Source organism: Apus apus, chromosome 6 (assembly GCF_020740795.1).
Source record: "Apus apus isolate bApuApu2 chromosome 6, bApuApu2.pri.cur, whole genome shotgun sequence".
In the NCBI taxonomy this organism is placed as follows: domain Eukaryota; kingdom Metazoa; phylum Chordata; class Aves; order Apodiformes; family Apodidae; genus Apus; species Apus apus.
Genome location: NC_067287.1, coordinates 24,103,658 through 24,119,876, shown reverse-complemented (window position 1 = coordinate 24,119,876; position 16,219 = coordinate 24,103,658). Strand labels below are relative to the sequence as shown.

Below are 16,219 nucleotides of genomic sequence, written 5' to 3'. Positions count from 1 at the left end.
CCTGTGTAGTTGCTAATATAAAAAGTAAATGCTTGCTATATTGCTTAACCTGTTGCACTTTTTTTCACAGAAAAACCCAGCCCACCAGAAAAACTTGGTGTAACAAATGTCACAAAGGACAGTGTTTCTCTTTCATGGCTAAAACCAGAACATGATGGTGGAAGCAGAATTGTGAGCTACCTCATTGAAGCTCTTGAGAAAGGACAGCAAAAATGGGTCAAGTGTGCAGTTGTAAAGACAACTCATCATGTTGTCCATGGTCTTAAGGAGAATGTTGATTATTTCTTCAGAGTGTCTGCAGAAAACCAAGCTGGTTTAAGTGATCCTAAGGAACTACTGCTCCCTGTTACAGTAAAAGAACAATTAGGTATGCTTCCTGACATAAGAAAAAAGTTAATGCACATTAAATTAGATTAATGTATAAAAAGAGAGAATATTTTTAATGGTTTAAAAATATTTTCTTTTTTTCAGAATCTCCTGAGATTGACATGAAGGGCTTCCCTCATAACACTGTATATATTCGAGCAGGATCAAATCTGAAAGTTGAAATTCCAGTTTCTGGAAAACCAGTGCCAAAGGTGACATTGTCTAGAGATGGTGTTCCACTGAAACCTACCATGAGATTTAACACAGAAACCACTGCAGAAAGCCTCATCATTAACCTTAAAGAAAGTGTGGCTGCTGATGCTGGCAGATACGACATTACTGCTGCCAACTCAAGTGGCACTACAAAATCATTTGTTAATATTGTTGTGCTGGATAGACCAGGTCCTCCTGTTGGTCCTGTTGCCCTTAGCGACGTCACTGAAGAGAGCGTAACACTCAGGTGGCAGCCACCAGCTTATGATGGTGGAAGTCAAGTTACCAACTATATTGTACTGAAAAGAGAAACAAGTACTGCTGCTTGGTCTGAAGTGTCTACAACTGTTGCTAGAACTGTTATCAAAGTTACAAAGCTCACAACAGGAGAGGAATACCAATTCCGCATCAAAGCCGAGAACCGCTTTGGCATCAGCGATCACATAGACTCACAATGTGTGGTTGTCAAGCTTCCTTACAGTGAGTAATATGCTTTTCACACGGTACATCCATGTTTTAATGCTCTGGTGTTGAAAATGTTATTTTGTTAACAATTGATCACTTTTTTTGATATCATCAGCTACTCCTGGCCCTCCTTCCACACCATGGGTCACGAATGTCACCCGAGAGAGTATTACTGTTGGATGGCATGAACCAGTCACTAATGGTGGCAGTGCAGTCATTGGATACCACCTAGAGATGAAAGACAGAAATAGCATATTATGGCAGAAGGCTAACAAGACCCTCATTCGCACAACTCACTTCAAAGTCACCACCATCAGTGCTGGCCTTATCTATGAATTTAGAGTTTATGCAGAAAATGCAGCTGGTGTTGGAAAAGCAAGTCGTCCTTCTGATCCAGTACTTGCAATTGATGCTTGTGGTATGTATTCCCTAAAACACAAAGAAGCCCTACCATTTAAGTAGTGGTTTTGGTTTTTTCCCGTTGTGATATTGTATCCTGTACAGTAAGCCAATATCCAAAAAAGCTGTTATTCATTAAGAATATTCTTGTTTCCTACTGCAGAACCACCAAGAAATGTTCGTGTCTCAGATATTTCCAAGACTGCTATCACTCTGTCATGGCAGAAGCCAGCATTTGATGGTGGTAGCAAGATCACTGGATACATTGTAGAAAAGCGTGATCTTCCAGATGGCAGATGGACAAAAGCTAGCTTCACCAATGTTATTGACACTCAGTTCACAGTATCTGGTCTGACACAGAATTCCCAGTATGAATTCCGGGTCTTTGCTAAGAATGCCGTTGGTTCCATTAGTAATCCCTCAGATGTTGTGGGTCCTATCACATGTGTTGATACATATGGTAAGTGCTTTGCAATGATATAATGGTAACATTTCACTGTACTAGGAAGCTCAAAGGCGACACTGTTTTGTAGAACCATGGTCTTTTAAATATGAAATGCTAGTTTACAGTGATTAATTCAATAAGCTTAACTGACTGTGAGCTATTTGGTTATAATTAACATTTTTGTCTGTATCTGCATTTTTAAAGTTTTATAGCATCTTTATTCTTTGAGCAACAGAAGTCTGCCCATGCCCCACGGCCAAAGTGGTTATATTTGTACATGTGGTTGTCTTTCCTTGGTAGGATTAATTCTAACTTGTTCTAGGTTTATGGTTATACATGCTGTCTTTACTTTGATCTGTATTTGTAAGATGCCTGTACTATTAACTTAAATGTACTATTATTTTTATTAAGTACAAGTCTAAAATGAGTGGTTTTAACTTACTCTTATATTTTCTCAAGGTGCACCTGAAATCGATGTGCCACCAGAATACACAGAAGTAGTGAAATACAAAGCGGGAACTTCAGTTAAGCTAAAACTAGGCATTTCAGGCAAGCCTATACCCACAATTGAATGGTTCAGAAATGGCAGTGAGGTACAAACAAGTGCACTAGTGTCTATTGAAAACACAACAGAATTTGCCTCTATACTCATCAAGGATGCAACTCGACTCAACAGCGGCACCTATGAGTTAAAATTGAAAAATGCCATGGGTTCAGCATCAGCCCATGTCAGAGTACTGATACTTGGTATGTCCAAAGATACAACTGTAGTATACTATTAAACAATAATTCAGTAATAAATACTTAACATCTTCTTTCTTCTGCCTTCCACAGACAAACCAGGACCCCCAAGTGGACCTATACAGTTTAAGACAGTCACTGCTGAAAAGATTACAATAATGTGGGATCCACCAGCAGATGATGGTGGTGCACCTGTAACACACTATGTTGTTGAAAAGCGGGAGACAAGTCGGGTTGTATGGTCTTTAATTTCTGAGAAACTGGAGGGTTGTATCGTAACTACAACAAAACTCATCAAAGGAAATGAATATGTGTTCCGTGTCCGTGGTGTGAACAAGTTTGGAGTTGGTGATTCACTGGAGTCTGAACCCATTATAGCAAAAAATTCGTTTGGTAAGAAACATACAGTAACTTACGGAACTGAGTTGTCTTGTGTGTTATTTTTAAGTAGTACTGATCTATGAACATATTTATTTTTTACTCAGTTACACCTGGACCACCTAGTGTACCAGAAGTCACAATGATAACCAAGAATTCTATGACCGTTGTCTGGAATAGACCCACTGTTGATGGAGGCAGTGAAATATCAGGATATTTTCTTGAGAAGCGTGACAAGAAGAGTCTCAGTTGGTTCAAAGTTACTAAAGAAACCATTCGGGACACCAGACAGAAAGTAACAGATCTGACTGAAAACAGCGAGTATCATTTCCGAGTTTGTGCTGTCAATGCAGCTGGACAAGGTCCATTCTCTGAAGCTTCTGACTTCTACAAAGCCACAGATCCTGTTGGTAAGATACAACATGCATTCTTTTTAATTGGTTAGAAATGAATGGAGAATAAGAAATTAGCATGGGATTGCATCAATGTAATCAACTAACCAATTATTGTAACTATGGCTTTTGTGTTTTTTTTTCCCCCCATAAACTTACAGATAAGCCAGGCTCACCAACAAAGCTGAAGGTTGTGGATACAACCAAAACATCAGTCACTCTTGGTTGGATTAAACCTGCTTATGATGGAGGAAGTCCAATTACTAGCTATGTGGTGGAGAAAAGGGAAGGTGAAGAGCAAGAATGGACCGTAGTCAGTACTAAGGGAGAAGTGAGAACAACGGAGTATGTTGTATCCCACCTTCAGCCAAGTGTTAATTATTATTTCCGTGTGTCTGCTATAAATTCTGCTGGACAAGGAGAGCCTATTGAAATGACAGAACCTGTTCAAGCTAAAGATATTCTTGGTACTGTACTTTTCAGTGTTCTATAAATTTGTGTGTGTGTGGTTTTTATGTTGTTGGGGATTTTTCGTTTTGTTTTGGTTGGTTGGTTTTTTTTTCAAAGCATTTCTTAATTTAGATTCCAGGTATGCACTATTAATTTTTCCTTATTTCCACAGTGGCACCAGAGATTGATCTGGATGTTGCTCTCCGGACCTCTATTGTTGCTAAAGCAGGTGAAGATGTGCAAATAATGATTCCATTCAAAGGAAGACCTCCTCCAACAGTCACATGGAGAAAGGGTGACAAGAATCTTGCAACTGATGAAAGATATATCATCCAGAACACAGAATCATCTACACTACTTACTATTCCTCAAGTTACCCGAAATGATACAGGAAAATATGTTCTTACAATTGAAAATGGAGTTGGAGAAGCAAAATCATCATTTGTTAATGTAAAAGTACTTGACACACCATCTGCCTGCCAGAAGCTGCAGCTTAAGCATGTTTCTCGTGGCACAGTTACACTAGTATGGGAGCCACCTCTTATTAATGGTGGTTCTGAAATAACAAATTATGTTGTTGAAAAAAGAGATGCTACAAAGAGGGCCTGGTCAACTGTAACAACAAAATGTTCTCATACCACCTTTAAGATAACTAACCTGTCAGAGAAGACTGCTTTCTTCTTCCGTGTTCTTGCTGAAAATGAAATTGGACTGGGTGAACCTTGTGAGACACCTGAACCAGTGAAAGCTGCAGACATACCTGGACCTGTAAAAGACCTAGCCATGAAAGATTCTACAAAGACTTCTGTTAAATTGCAGTGGAGCAAACCTGACTATGATGGTGGTAGCATTATATCAGACTATGTTATTGAGAAGAAACTTCAGGAAGAAAAAGAATGGACATATGCAGGCACAAGCAAGAGCTGTGAGTTTGAAGTAGAAAAACTTAAAGAGCTTTCTGTCATGGAATTCAGAGTTTTTGCTAAAAATGAAAAAGGAAAGAGTGATGGTGTTACTATTGGACCCATTACAGTGAAAGAACATATAATAACACCTGAAGCTGACCTTTCTGATATTCCTGGAGGTCAAATTGCAGTAAGAATTGGACATAACCTGCACATTGAATTGCCCTATAAAGGTAAACCTAAGCCATCAATGAGCTGGCTGAAGGACAATTTGCCGCTTAAAGAAACTGAACATCTTCGCTTCAAGAAAACTGAAAACAAGATAAGCTTAAGCATCAAGAATGTGAAAAAGGAGCATGGTGGCAAATATACCTTAATTCTTGATAATGTAGTCTGCAGACAAACATTCACAATCACTGTCATCACTCTTGGCCCTCCCTCTAAGCCAAAAGGACCTTTAAGACTAGATGAAATCAAAGCAGATAGTGTAGTTTTGTCATGGGAAGCTCCTGAAGATGATGGGGGAGGAGAAATTACTGGCTACAGTATTGAGAAGAGAGAAACTTCACAAATTAACTGGAAGCTGGTGTGTTCAAGTGCTGCAAGAACAACTTTCAAAGTACCAAACCTTGTTAAAGACACTGAGTATCAGTTTAGAGTTCGTGCAGAAAACAGATATGGAGTAAGCCCACCTCTTGTCTCAGCAGATGTTGTGGCAAAACATCAGTTTAGACCACCAGGTGCCCCAGGCAAGCCTGTTGTATACAACGTAACTGCTGATGGAATGACCATATCTTGGGATGCTCCTGTTTATGATGGTGGTTCAGAGATTATTGGATACCATGTTGAAAAGAAGGAAAGAAACAGTATTTTGTGGCAGAAGGTTAATGTTGCATTAATATCTAGCAGAGAATACAGGATTACTGGACTGCTTGAGGGCCTGGATTACCAGTTTCAAGTATATGCTGAAAACACTGCAGGTCTAAGCCGAGCCAGTGAGCCGAGCAAGTTTACTTTAGCAGTCTCTCCAGTGGGTGAGTGAATGATCAATCACTATCCAACCAAATTTTATTCTTGTAGACTATGGTGAGTAGTCATAAAAAAAAAATTAATTATTTTCCTTTCAGACCCACCTGGTACTCCTGATTACATAGATGTCACCAGGGAAACAGTCACTCTTAAGTGGACCCCCCCACTGCGTGATGGAGGAAGCAAGATTGTGGCCTACAGCATTGAGAAACGGCAAGGAAGTGAAGACCGTTGGCTCAGGTGTAACTTTACTGATGTCAGTGAATGCCAATATACAGTTACAGGACTCAGTTCAGGAGACCGATATGAATTCAGAGTGCTTGCAAGAAATGCTGTTGGTACAATCAGCCCACCTTCACAGTCTTCAGGCTACATCATGACCAGAGATGAAAACAGTAAGACCTATTTCTTAATATGCTTGTATTTGGGTACTGAAGCCAGCTATAGCTTCAGAATGTACTGATTTGAAATGGGAGGCCAAGGGGGGAAGAATGTGTAACTGAGGTCCTTCCAGTCAACTCAGAACACTTCTGTTTGTAGTCCAAGGTGGAAGGACCTAAATTAAAGACAAAAATCTGGTAGATATATGTAATCAGTTGCTGAAAGACATGGCACTTTACATTTGTGTTGGATAAGCAGCAGCAGCAGCAAAGTTGGAAAGAAATTATAAACTGTAATATTTTGATGCACCAAATAATTTAGAAATGAAAATGTGCTTCAGGTATCTTGGCATACTGTAACAGCATGTATTAATGGTGTCCTTCACCTATTAATATAATGCACTATGTGCTTACAGGAAAAAATAAGTGTATTGTTCATAAAGTAACTGCTTTTTAGAGAATGTAATTTTAAAGAATTCTGTATATAACTATCTTTCCTAATTAGTACATTAAAAAGAATATCAGGAAAAGGTACTTAACTATATGAGAATTGAATGATATTTTTCTTTTTTTAGTTGCTCCAACAATTGAGTTTGGCCCTGAGCACTTTGAAGGCCTCACTGTTAAAGCTGGAGAGAGCATTAGACTTAAAGCTCTAATCAAGGGACGTCCAGTACCTAAAGTGACATGGTTTAAAGATGGTGAGGAGATTGAGAAAATGATGAATATAGAAATAACTACAGCTATTGGACATAGCACAATCTTCATTAGAGATGCTACCCGGGATCATCGTGGAGTGTACACAGTAGAAGCCAAAAATGCGTCAGGCACTAAACGAGAAGATATTACCTTCAGAGTACAAGGTACTGCACTAAACACTATCAGAATGCTCTTCTAAAATAGTATTTTATTATAAGTGCCAGTAAACGAGAACTCTGAACCTTTAAATTGCAGACACACCAGGAAAAGTTGGTGGACCAATACGATTCACAAATATTACTGGAGAAAAGGTCACGTTATGGTGGGAACCTCCGGCCAATGATGGTTGTGCTTCTATTTCCCACTACATAATTGAAAAACGTGAAACCAGCAGGATTGCTTGGGCATTAGTTGAAGATAAATGTGAAGCCTGCAGCTACACAGCACTTAAATTAATTAAGGGGAATGAGTACCAGTTCCGTGTCTCTGCAGTGAACAAATTTGGAGCTGGCAGACCACTGGAGTCTGATCCAGTTACTGCACAAATACCTTACAGTAAGTTCTGTAATCTTACTTCTTGTTCTGTAGAAATAATTGCAGTTACCATTGTGTTTTTCTGATTTTTTTTTTTTCTTTGTTTAGCTCTCCCTGATGCACCAGGAACTCCTGAACCTACCAATGTAACAGGAGACAGTATCACACTCACATGGGCAAGGCCAAAATCAGATGGTGGAAGCGAGATAAATGAGTATATTCTAGAAAGGAGAGAAAAGAAGAGCATGCGCTGGGTTAAAGTATTCAGTAAGAGGCCCATTACTGAGAACAGATACAGAGTAACCGGCCTTATTGAAGGCAATGAATATGAATTCCATGTTATGGCTGAAAATGCTGCAGGAGTTGGACCTCCAAGTGATGTTTCAAAGCTGATTAAATGTAGAGAACCAGTCAGTCCACCAAGTGCTCCTAATGTTGTAAAGGTGACAGATACATCGAAGACTAGTGTAAGCTTAGAGTGGACCAAACCAGTTTTTGATGGAGGCATGGAAATAATTGGGTATATCATTGAGATGTGCAGAGCTGATCTTGAAGAATGGCAGAAAGTCAATGCAGAGACTGTTCTTGCTACTAAATACACCATTGTTGATTTGGAACCAGGAGAACACTATAAATTCAGAGTTAGTGCTGTCAATGGTGCTGGCAAAGGAGAAAGTTGTGAAGTTCCTGCTTCAGTCCAAACTGTGGACAGGCTTTCTGCACCTGAAATTGATATTGATGCAAACTTCAAGCAGACTCATATTGTAAGAGCAGGTGCAAGCATTCGTCTATTTATTGCCTTCTCTGGAAGACCTGTTCCTACTGCTGTGTGGTCCAAGGCAGATGCTAATCTTGGCTTGCGTGCTGACATTCAAACAACTGATTCATTCAGTACATTGACTGTGGAGGAATGCAATAGAAATGATGCTGGCAAGTATGTTTTTACTGTGGAAAACAACAGTGGAAGTAAGTCTATCACATTTACTGTCAAGGTTTTAGACACGCCTGGTCCACCAGGTCCTATTACATTTAAAGATGTGACTCGAGGATCCATTACTTTAATGTGGGATGCTCCTGTTCTGGATGGAGGGTCACGTATCCATCACTACATTGTGGAAAAACGGGAAGCAAGCCGTCGTAGCTGGCAAGTGGTGAGTTCAAAATGCACTCGACAAATCTTTAAGGTCACGGATCTGGCAGAAGGTGTGCCATATTACTACCGAGTGTCAGCAGAAAATGAATATGGTGTAGGTGAACCTTGTGAATTAACAGAACCAGTTGTGGCCACAGAAGAACCCGCTCCACCTAAGAGACTAGATATTGTTGATACAACCAAATCTTCTGTAGTTTTAGCTTGGCTTAAACCTGATCATGATGGTGGTAGCCGTGTTACTGGATACCTTCTTGAAATGAAACAAAAAGGATCTGACTCCTGGATTGAAGCTGGACAAACCAAACAACTTACTTTCACTGTTGAAGGCCTTGTGGAAAACACTGAATATGAGTTCAGGGTCAAGGCAAAGAATGATGCTGGCTACAGTGAACCAAGAGAAGCTTTCTCTTCTGTTATTATTAAGGAGCCACAGATTGAACCAACAGCAGATCTCAGTGGAATAAGCAGACAGCTCATAACATGCAAGGCTGGAAGCACCTTTACTATTGATATACCAATCAGTGGGCGTCCAGCTCCAAAAGTGACATGGAAGCTTGAGGAGATGAGGCTGAAGGAAACTGAGAGAGTAACCATCAAGACAACAAAAGACAGAACCACATTGACTGTAAAGGACAGTATGAGAGGTGACTCTGGTAAATACTACCTCACACTTGAAAACACTGCTGGTGTCAAAACATTTACTGTCACAGTGGTAGTCATAGGAAGGCCAGGTCCTGTCACTGGCCCGATTGAAATATCATCTGTCTCTTCTGAATCCTGTGTGTTGACCTGGAAAGAACCTGAAGATAATGGTGGCAGTGACATTACAAACTACATTGTAGAGAAACGTGAATCTGGCACAACAGCATGGCAGCTGGTGAATTCCAGTGTGAAACGTACACAGATCAAAGTCACTCATCTCACAAAATACCAGGAGTACAGTTTCCGAGTAAGCTCAGAAAACAGATTTGGTGTCAGCAAACCTCTTGAATCAAAAACAGTAGTTGCTGAGCATCCATTTGGTAAGTGGAACATTTTTCAATTTTTAAAAATTTTCCTCTGACTGAGGTATTGGTAATAACTAGCATTTTCCTCCGTCTTTTTTCTAAGTCCCACCAAGTCCACCTTCAAGGCCAGAAGTCTATTCTGTATCTGCAACTGCCATGGCTATTCGCTGGGAGGAACCCTATCATGATGGTGGCAGCAAAGTCATTGGATATTGGGTTGAAAAGAAAGAGCGCAATACGATCCTTTGGGTGAAGGAAAACAAAGTGCCATGCTGTGAATGCAACTACAAAGTCACAGGATTGGTGGAAGGCCTAGAATACCAATTCAGAACCTATGCTTTAAATGCTGCAGGTGTTAGCAAAGCTAGTGAAGCTTCCAGACCTGTAGTGGCTCAAAATCCAGTTGGTAAGTATTAGTTTTAGAGTTGTTATTTAAGCTAAAATAGAACTGTGGTGTTAATTTTTCTGTTTTATTCCTCCAGATCCACCAGGAAGACCAGAAGTAACAGATGTCACCAGATCTACAGTGTCACTGAGCTGGTCAGCACCCCTTTATGACGGTGGAAGCAAAATTATTGGATATATTATAGAACGCAAACCATATAGCAAATCTGGTGAAGGACGCTGGCTGAAATGCAATTACACCATTGTCTCAGAAAACTTTTTTACGGTGACAGCTCTTGGTGAAGATGAAGCTTATGAATTCCGTGTACTAGCAAAGAATGCTGCTGGTGTGATTAGCAAAGGATCTGAATCAACTGGTGCTGTCATATGCAAAGATGAATACTGTAAGAAATACTAACTTGGAATGATTAAAACCATAATATTCTATTTTTAGTCCTGTAATGTAATTTGGTTTTCATTTAATTTTCCCTGTGACAGCACCACCAAAGGCTGAACTGGATACCAGACTGCAGGGAGAAGTTGTGACCATTCGGGCTGGATCAGATCTTGTTCTTGATGCAGCCATTGGTGGGAAACCAGAACCAAAAGTCTTCTGGTCTAAAGGTGACAGGGAACTGGATCTATGCGAAAAGATATCTCTGCAATACACCAGCAAACGAGCCATTGCAATTATCAAGTTCTGTGACAGAAGTGATAGTGGAAAATATACTCTAACAGTTAAAAATGCCAGTGGGATGAAACAACTTTCTGTTATTGTCAAAGTGCTCGGTATGTATCCCATTATTAATATTCATATTAGTATATGAAAAAAATCCCACATTATTTTAAATGAGACACTTTCCCATAGCTGCTAATAACAATACTTATTTTCATCTCTACCCAGATTCACCTGGCCCATGTGCAGGCAAAATCACTGTTAGCAGAGTAACAGAGGAGAAATGTACTCTAGCATGGAACATTCCTGAAGAAGATGGAGGTGCACAAATCACTCACTATATTGTAGAAAGGCGTGAAACCAGCAGACTTCACTGGGTTATTGTTGAGGCTGAATGCCAGACTTTATCATGTGTGGTAACTAAACTTATTAAAAATAATGAATACATCTTCCGTGTGAGAGCTGTCAACAAATACGGACCAGGTGTTCCACTTGAATCAGAACCTGTGATTGCAAGGAATGCTTTCAGTAAGTGTTACTGCCTTCCATTCTGCATCAGAATTTGTGGAATATTTCTCAGAGATAAAAAATTTGTTAAATAATATTTTTTCACCTCTAAAAACCCCCAGCTATCCCAACACAGCCTGGTGCACCTGAAGAAGTGAGTGTTGGCAAGGAACATATCATTATTCAATGGACAAAACCAGAATCAGATGGTGGCAGCGAGATTAAGGACTACCTTGTGGACAAACGTGAAAGGAAAAGTTTGCGTTGGACACGGGTGAACAGAGATTACACTGTTTATGATACCAGACTGAAAGTCACTGGTCTCATGGAAGGCAGCCAGTACCAGTTCCGTGTCACTGCAGTGAATGCTGCTGGGAACAGCGAGCCTAGTGAAGCTTCACAATACATGTTATGTAAAGAACCATCATGTAAGTTACCACATTTAAAATTATTTTAATATTTACTTATAATAATGGAGCATAAGCCCACATGGATAGCTTGAATAAGAGAAACAAAGCCACATATTATCTCAGTGAACTAGCAAGTCCTAGAATGAACTTAAAAGCAGCTATAGTTGATTTTAAATTAATTTCCTGACACTAGCTGATTAGAAATTGGTTTTAACTGTAAAATGCATTTTCTTCTTTTTCAAAGATACTCCTGCACCACCTTCAGCTCCGAGAGTTGTGGATACTACTAAGCACAGCATAAGTTTAGCATGGTCAAAGCCCACATATGACGGTGGTGCTGACATCCTAGGCTATGTTCTTGAAATGAAAGAAGAAGGTACTGAACAGTGGTATCGACCACATACAACTGCTACTCTGAGGAACACAGAGTTCACTGTGACTGGTCTAAAAGCAAACCAGAAATACCAATTCAGAGTTGCTGCTACAAATGTGAATGGTATGAGTGAATTTAGTGAATCATCAGCAGAAATAGAACCTGTGGAAAGAATAGGTAATTTGAAGACAATGTATACTTTAAGGAATAATTATATTTTCTTTTAGAACTACTAAAAGATTAATTAATTCCATGCTTCTTATTTATCAGAAATACCTGAGCTTGAGCTTGCTGATGATCTGAGGAAGACAGTTACAGTCAGAGCTGGTGGTTCCCTACGCCTAATGGTGTCTGTATCTGGCAGACCTGCTCCTGTAGTCACCTGGAGCAAGCAGGGTGTTGACCTTGTAAGTCGAGCTATTATTGATACTACAGACAGCTACACTCTGCTTATTGTGGATAAAGTTAATCGGTATGACGCTGGAAAATACATCATTGAGGCTGAAAATCAATCAGGAAAAAAATCTGCAACTATTTCTGTAAAAGTGTATGGTAAGTACTGCTATAATTATATATGGGCATTACATCATTTATAGTGCATGTTGCTCAGGAATATGGAAGTCACTCATTTCCAAAGGAAGTTTGCCATTTAAATAGCATGAGAACATTTGGCAAGTCAGAGAAACAATCTAATCCAAAGGAAAATACATAGTTTCTAAAGCTGTGCTAGTTTATAAATCACATCTCAGTAGTTCAGGCTTTTTTTGTTTGTTTGTTTTTTTTAAATTGGGATCAGTCATTGATTGTGAAGGATACAAAAGGAAAACAAATTTGTTTGTTTTAGATACACCTGGTCCACCAGCTGCAGTGAGAATTAAAGAAGTATCAAAGGATTCTGTGACACTTACTTGGGATATTCCAGCTATTGACGGTGGAGCGCCAGTCAACAATTACATAATTGAGAAACGTGAAGCTTCCATGAGGGCTTACAAAACTGTCACTACCAAATGCAGCAAGACATTTTATAGAATTACTGGACTTCTAGAAGGAGCTTTGTATTATTTCAGAGTACTACCAGAAAATATTTATGGCATTGGTGAAGCTTGTGAAACATCTGATGCAGTACTAGTATCTGATGTCCCTATGGTACCACAAAAACTCGAAGTGATCGACACGACTAAATCTACTGTTACACTTGCATGGGAGAAACCACTGCATGATGGTGGCAGCAGATTGACTGGCTATGTTATAGAGGCCAGCAAAGCTGGAACAGAAAGATGGTTGAAGGTAGTGACACTGAAGCCTAACGTCTATGAGCACACAATTATCTCTCTTAATGAAGGTGAACAGTACTTGTTCAGGGTCAGAGCACAAAATCAGAAGGGCGTGTCAGAACCACGAGAGATTGTCACAGCAGTGATAGTACAAGACCAAAAAGGTAGGTATCTACTGTTAAAAATAACATGGTGAAGCTTACACCAAATTAAAAAAATGGATATATAAAATATCAATTATTTCCTGTTTTTAGTTCTACCAACAATTGACTTTGCTGGAATACCTCAGAAGACAATTCATGTACCTGCTGGCAAGCCCATTGAGCTAACTATTCCAATTGAAGGACGACCACCTCCAGTTGCATCCTGGTTCTTTGCTGGTTCTAAACTAAAAGAATCAGAACGCATCAAAATAGAGACCGTTGCCAAAATGGCTAAATTAACTGTGCGTGAGACCACCATACATGACACTGGAGAGTATACACTTGAACTGAAAAATACAACTGGAACAGTTACTGATACACTAAAGGTCATAATCCTTGGTAAGTATTTATGAGAATAATTGTCAGTGATTGCCAATGTCAAATCAGCAATGTGATTTCTTTTCTCTTTTTTTTTTTTTTGTTGTCTTCTAATTCTTTCTTCCTTTTTCTAGACAAACCCGGACCACCTGTTGGACCTATCCGAATTGATGAAATTGATTCAAATTATGTAACCATCTCCTGGGAGCCACCTGAGCTGGATGGTGGAGCTACCCTTAGTGGCTATGTGGTAGAACAGCGTGATGCTCACCGTCCTGGATGGCTGCCAGTTTCAGAGTCAGTAACAAGGACAATGTTCAAGTTCACCAGACTTGTCGAAGGTGCAGAATATGTGTTCCGTGTGGCTGCTACAAACCGCTTTGGAATTGGATCTTACCTGCAGTCTGAAATTATAGAATGCAAGAGCAGAATCCGTAAGTCTGAATTTTTTAAAATACCTTTTAAAATATCTTTTAAAAATACCCTACCTTTTAAAATAAAAATACATATTTAAACAGGCTTATATAATCACACACAGATTTTTCTAGATGTTACTACTTCCTTTCACCAAACAAAATGGTACATTATAATGCACAGTAGTCTTGTTATCTTTCCAGAGAAAAACACCATCCATAAATCTCTATAGGTATTGTAGATGCACTGCACAGAATCTAGAGGGCAAACTTGGATTTTCTGCTCAGGTCTATCATTAGCCTTAAAAATGGCTTTACTCCATTACAAAAACAGGAGTATTTAACTGACCTAGTTTGTAAAGTACTTTGAAATCTGCTGATAAAAAGAGCTGACAGAACATTAATATTACATCATTATTCACAATATGTTGCATATTACTAATCTGTAGAATCACTTGACACTTTCTTCACAAATTTTGTGTTATGTTTTTTCAGGTATTCCTGGTCCTCCTGGCACTCCAGAAGTGTTTGATATCTCTCGAGATGGCATGACATTAACTTGGTATCCTCCAGAAGATGACGGTGACTCACAAATTACTGGTTATATTGTGGAGCGCAAAGAAGTTAGAGCAGATAGATGGATCCGTGTAAATAAAGTTCCAGTCACCATGACTCGTTACCGCTCCACTGGGTTGGTTGAAGGATTAGAATACGAACACCGAGTCACAGCAATCAATGCCAGAGGCACTGGGAAACCTAGCCGTCCTTCCAAGTCTGCTGTTGCCAGAGATCCAATTGGTAAGTAATTTCCTAAATAAATGAGGCACATTATGGCAGAAGAGAGTGATATTAGTAAAATTTGCTCTCTTCTCTAATTTGGAAATTTATCTGGGTGTATTAACAAATGAGATTCTGACAAGAAAACCAGTAAATTAGTGAAAATCTTTCATTCTAAATTTTCCTGTATAAATCCTGTATACTTAATGCAGATCATATGTTGCAAGTTAGCATTTATTACATTTTAAAAATATTCACAAGAGATGCCCCTCCCAATCTGATCTTTTCTTCCAGCTCCTCCAGGTAAACCTCAGAATCCAAGAGTCACTGATACTACAAGAACATCTGTCTCCCTGGCTTGGAGTCCACCAGAAGATGAAGGTGGTTCTAAAGTTACTGGCTACTTAATTGAGATGCAGAAAGTTGATCAATTTGAATGGACCAAATGTAATACCACACCAACCAAGATTCGTGAATACACCTTGACACATCTGCCCCAGGGTGCAGAGTACAGATTCCGTGTGCTAGCCTGTAATGCTGGTGGACCAGGAGAACCTGCTGATGTGCCAGGAACAGTCAAAATAACAGAAATGCTTGGTAAGACACTTCAAGTCTTAGATCTCATTGAAAGTTGTCCTAAAAAGTATTTGCTTAAAGCAGATAGGTATGGTACCATCTGTAAAACGGACATAATATGATATCTTAATTTTGTTTACAGAATATCCTGACTACGAACTTGATGAAAAATACCAGGAAGGTCTCATGGTGAGACAAGGTGGAGTTATCAGGCTTACAATACCCATTAAGGGAAAGCCCATCCCAATATGCAAATGGACAAAAGAAGGACACGACATCAGCAAGAGGGCTATGATTGCAACTTCTGACACTCACACAGAACTTGTGATCAAAGATGCAGAAAGAGAAGATTCAGGCACCTACGATTTGGCACTTGAAAACAAATGTGGCAAAAAAGCTGTGTACATTAAAGTCAGAGTGATTGGAATTCCAAATCCACCAGAAGGACCCCTTGAGTATGATGATATACAAGCTCGTTCTGTTCGAGTAAGCTGGAGACCTCCTACAGATGATGGTGGTGCAGATATCCTAGGTTATATTGTTGAGAGACGAGAAGTCCCAAAGACTGCCTGGTATACTGTTGACTCTAGAGTGAAAGGGACATCACTAGTGGTGAAAGGGCTCAAAGAAAATGTGGAATATCATTTCCGTGTTTCTGCTGAAAACCATTTTGGTATTAGCAAGTCTCTCAAATCTGAAGAACCAGCAGTACCAAAGACACCTCTAAGTAAGTCCCATTTTTAATTTTTTTT

At 39.5% G+C, this 16,219-nt stretch overlaps 1 protein-coding gene across 1 annotated transcript in view; it reads left to right on the top strand.

Annotated features, from left to right (window-relative positions):
• TTN (titin) overlaps positions 1 to 16,219 on the top strand; it is a 240,899-nt gene that overhangs the window by 213,070 nt on the left and 11,610 nt on the right. The window contains exons 265-290 of the mRNA XM_051623291.1: positions 71 to 367; positions 472 to 1,059; positions 1,160 to 1,462; positions 1,607 to 1,903; positions 2,348 to 2,635; positions 2,723 to 3,022; positions 3,115 to 3,417; positions 3,561 to 3,866; positions 4,022 to 5,788; positions 5,882 to 6,178; positions 6,739 to 7,026; positions 7,118 to 7,417; positions 7,505 to 9,571; positions 9,660 to 9,962; positions 10,039 to 10,344; positions 10,439 to 10,729; positions 10,845 to 11,144; positions 11,246 to 11,551; positions 11,778 to 12,083; positions 12,177 to 12,458; positions 12,751 to 13,344; positions 13,435 to 13,722; positions 13,836 to 14,135; positions 14,610 to 14,912; positions 15,186 to 15,488; positions 15,610 to 16,194. Of these exons, the coding sequence (XP_051479251.1) occupies positions 71 to 367; positions 472 to 1,059; positions 1,160 to 1,462; positions 1,607 to 1,903; positions 2,348 to 2,635; positions 2,723 to 3,022; positions 3,115 to 3,417; positions 3,561 to 3,866; positions 4,022 to 5,788; positions 5,882 to 6,178; positions 6,739 to 7,026; positions 7,118 to 7,417; positions 7,505 to 9,571; positions 9,660 to 9,962; positions 10,039 to 10,344; positions 10,439 to 10,729; positions 10,845 to 11,144; positions 11,246 to 11,551; positions 11,778 to 12,083; positions 12,177 to 12,458; positions 12,751 to 13,344; positions 13,435 to 13,722; positions 13,836 to 14,135; positions 14,610 to 14,912; positions 15,186 to 15,488; positions 15,610 to 16,194 (11,868 nt within the window). The remainder of the gene's footprint in view (positions 1 to 70; positions 368 to 471; positions 1,060 to 1,159; positions 1,463 to 1,606; positions 1,904 to 2,347; positions 2,636 to 2,722; positions 3,023 to 3,114; positions 3,418 to 3,560; positions 3,867 to 4,021; positions 5,789 to 5,881; positions 6,179 to 6,738; positions 7,027 to 7,117; positions 7,418 to 7,504; positions 9,572 to 9,659; positions 9,963 to 10,038; positions 10,345 to 10,438; positions 10,730 to 10,844; positions 11,145 to 11,245; positions 11,552 to 11,777; positions 12,084 to 12,176; positions 12,459 to 12,750; positions 13,345 to 13,434; positions 13,723 to 13,835; positions 14,136 to 14,609; positions 14,913 to 15,185; positions 15,489 to 15,609; positions 16,195 to 16,219) is intronic.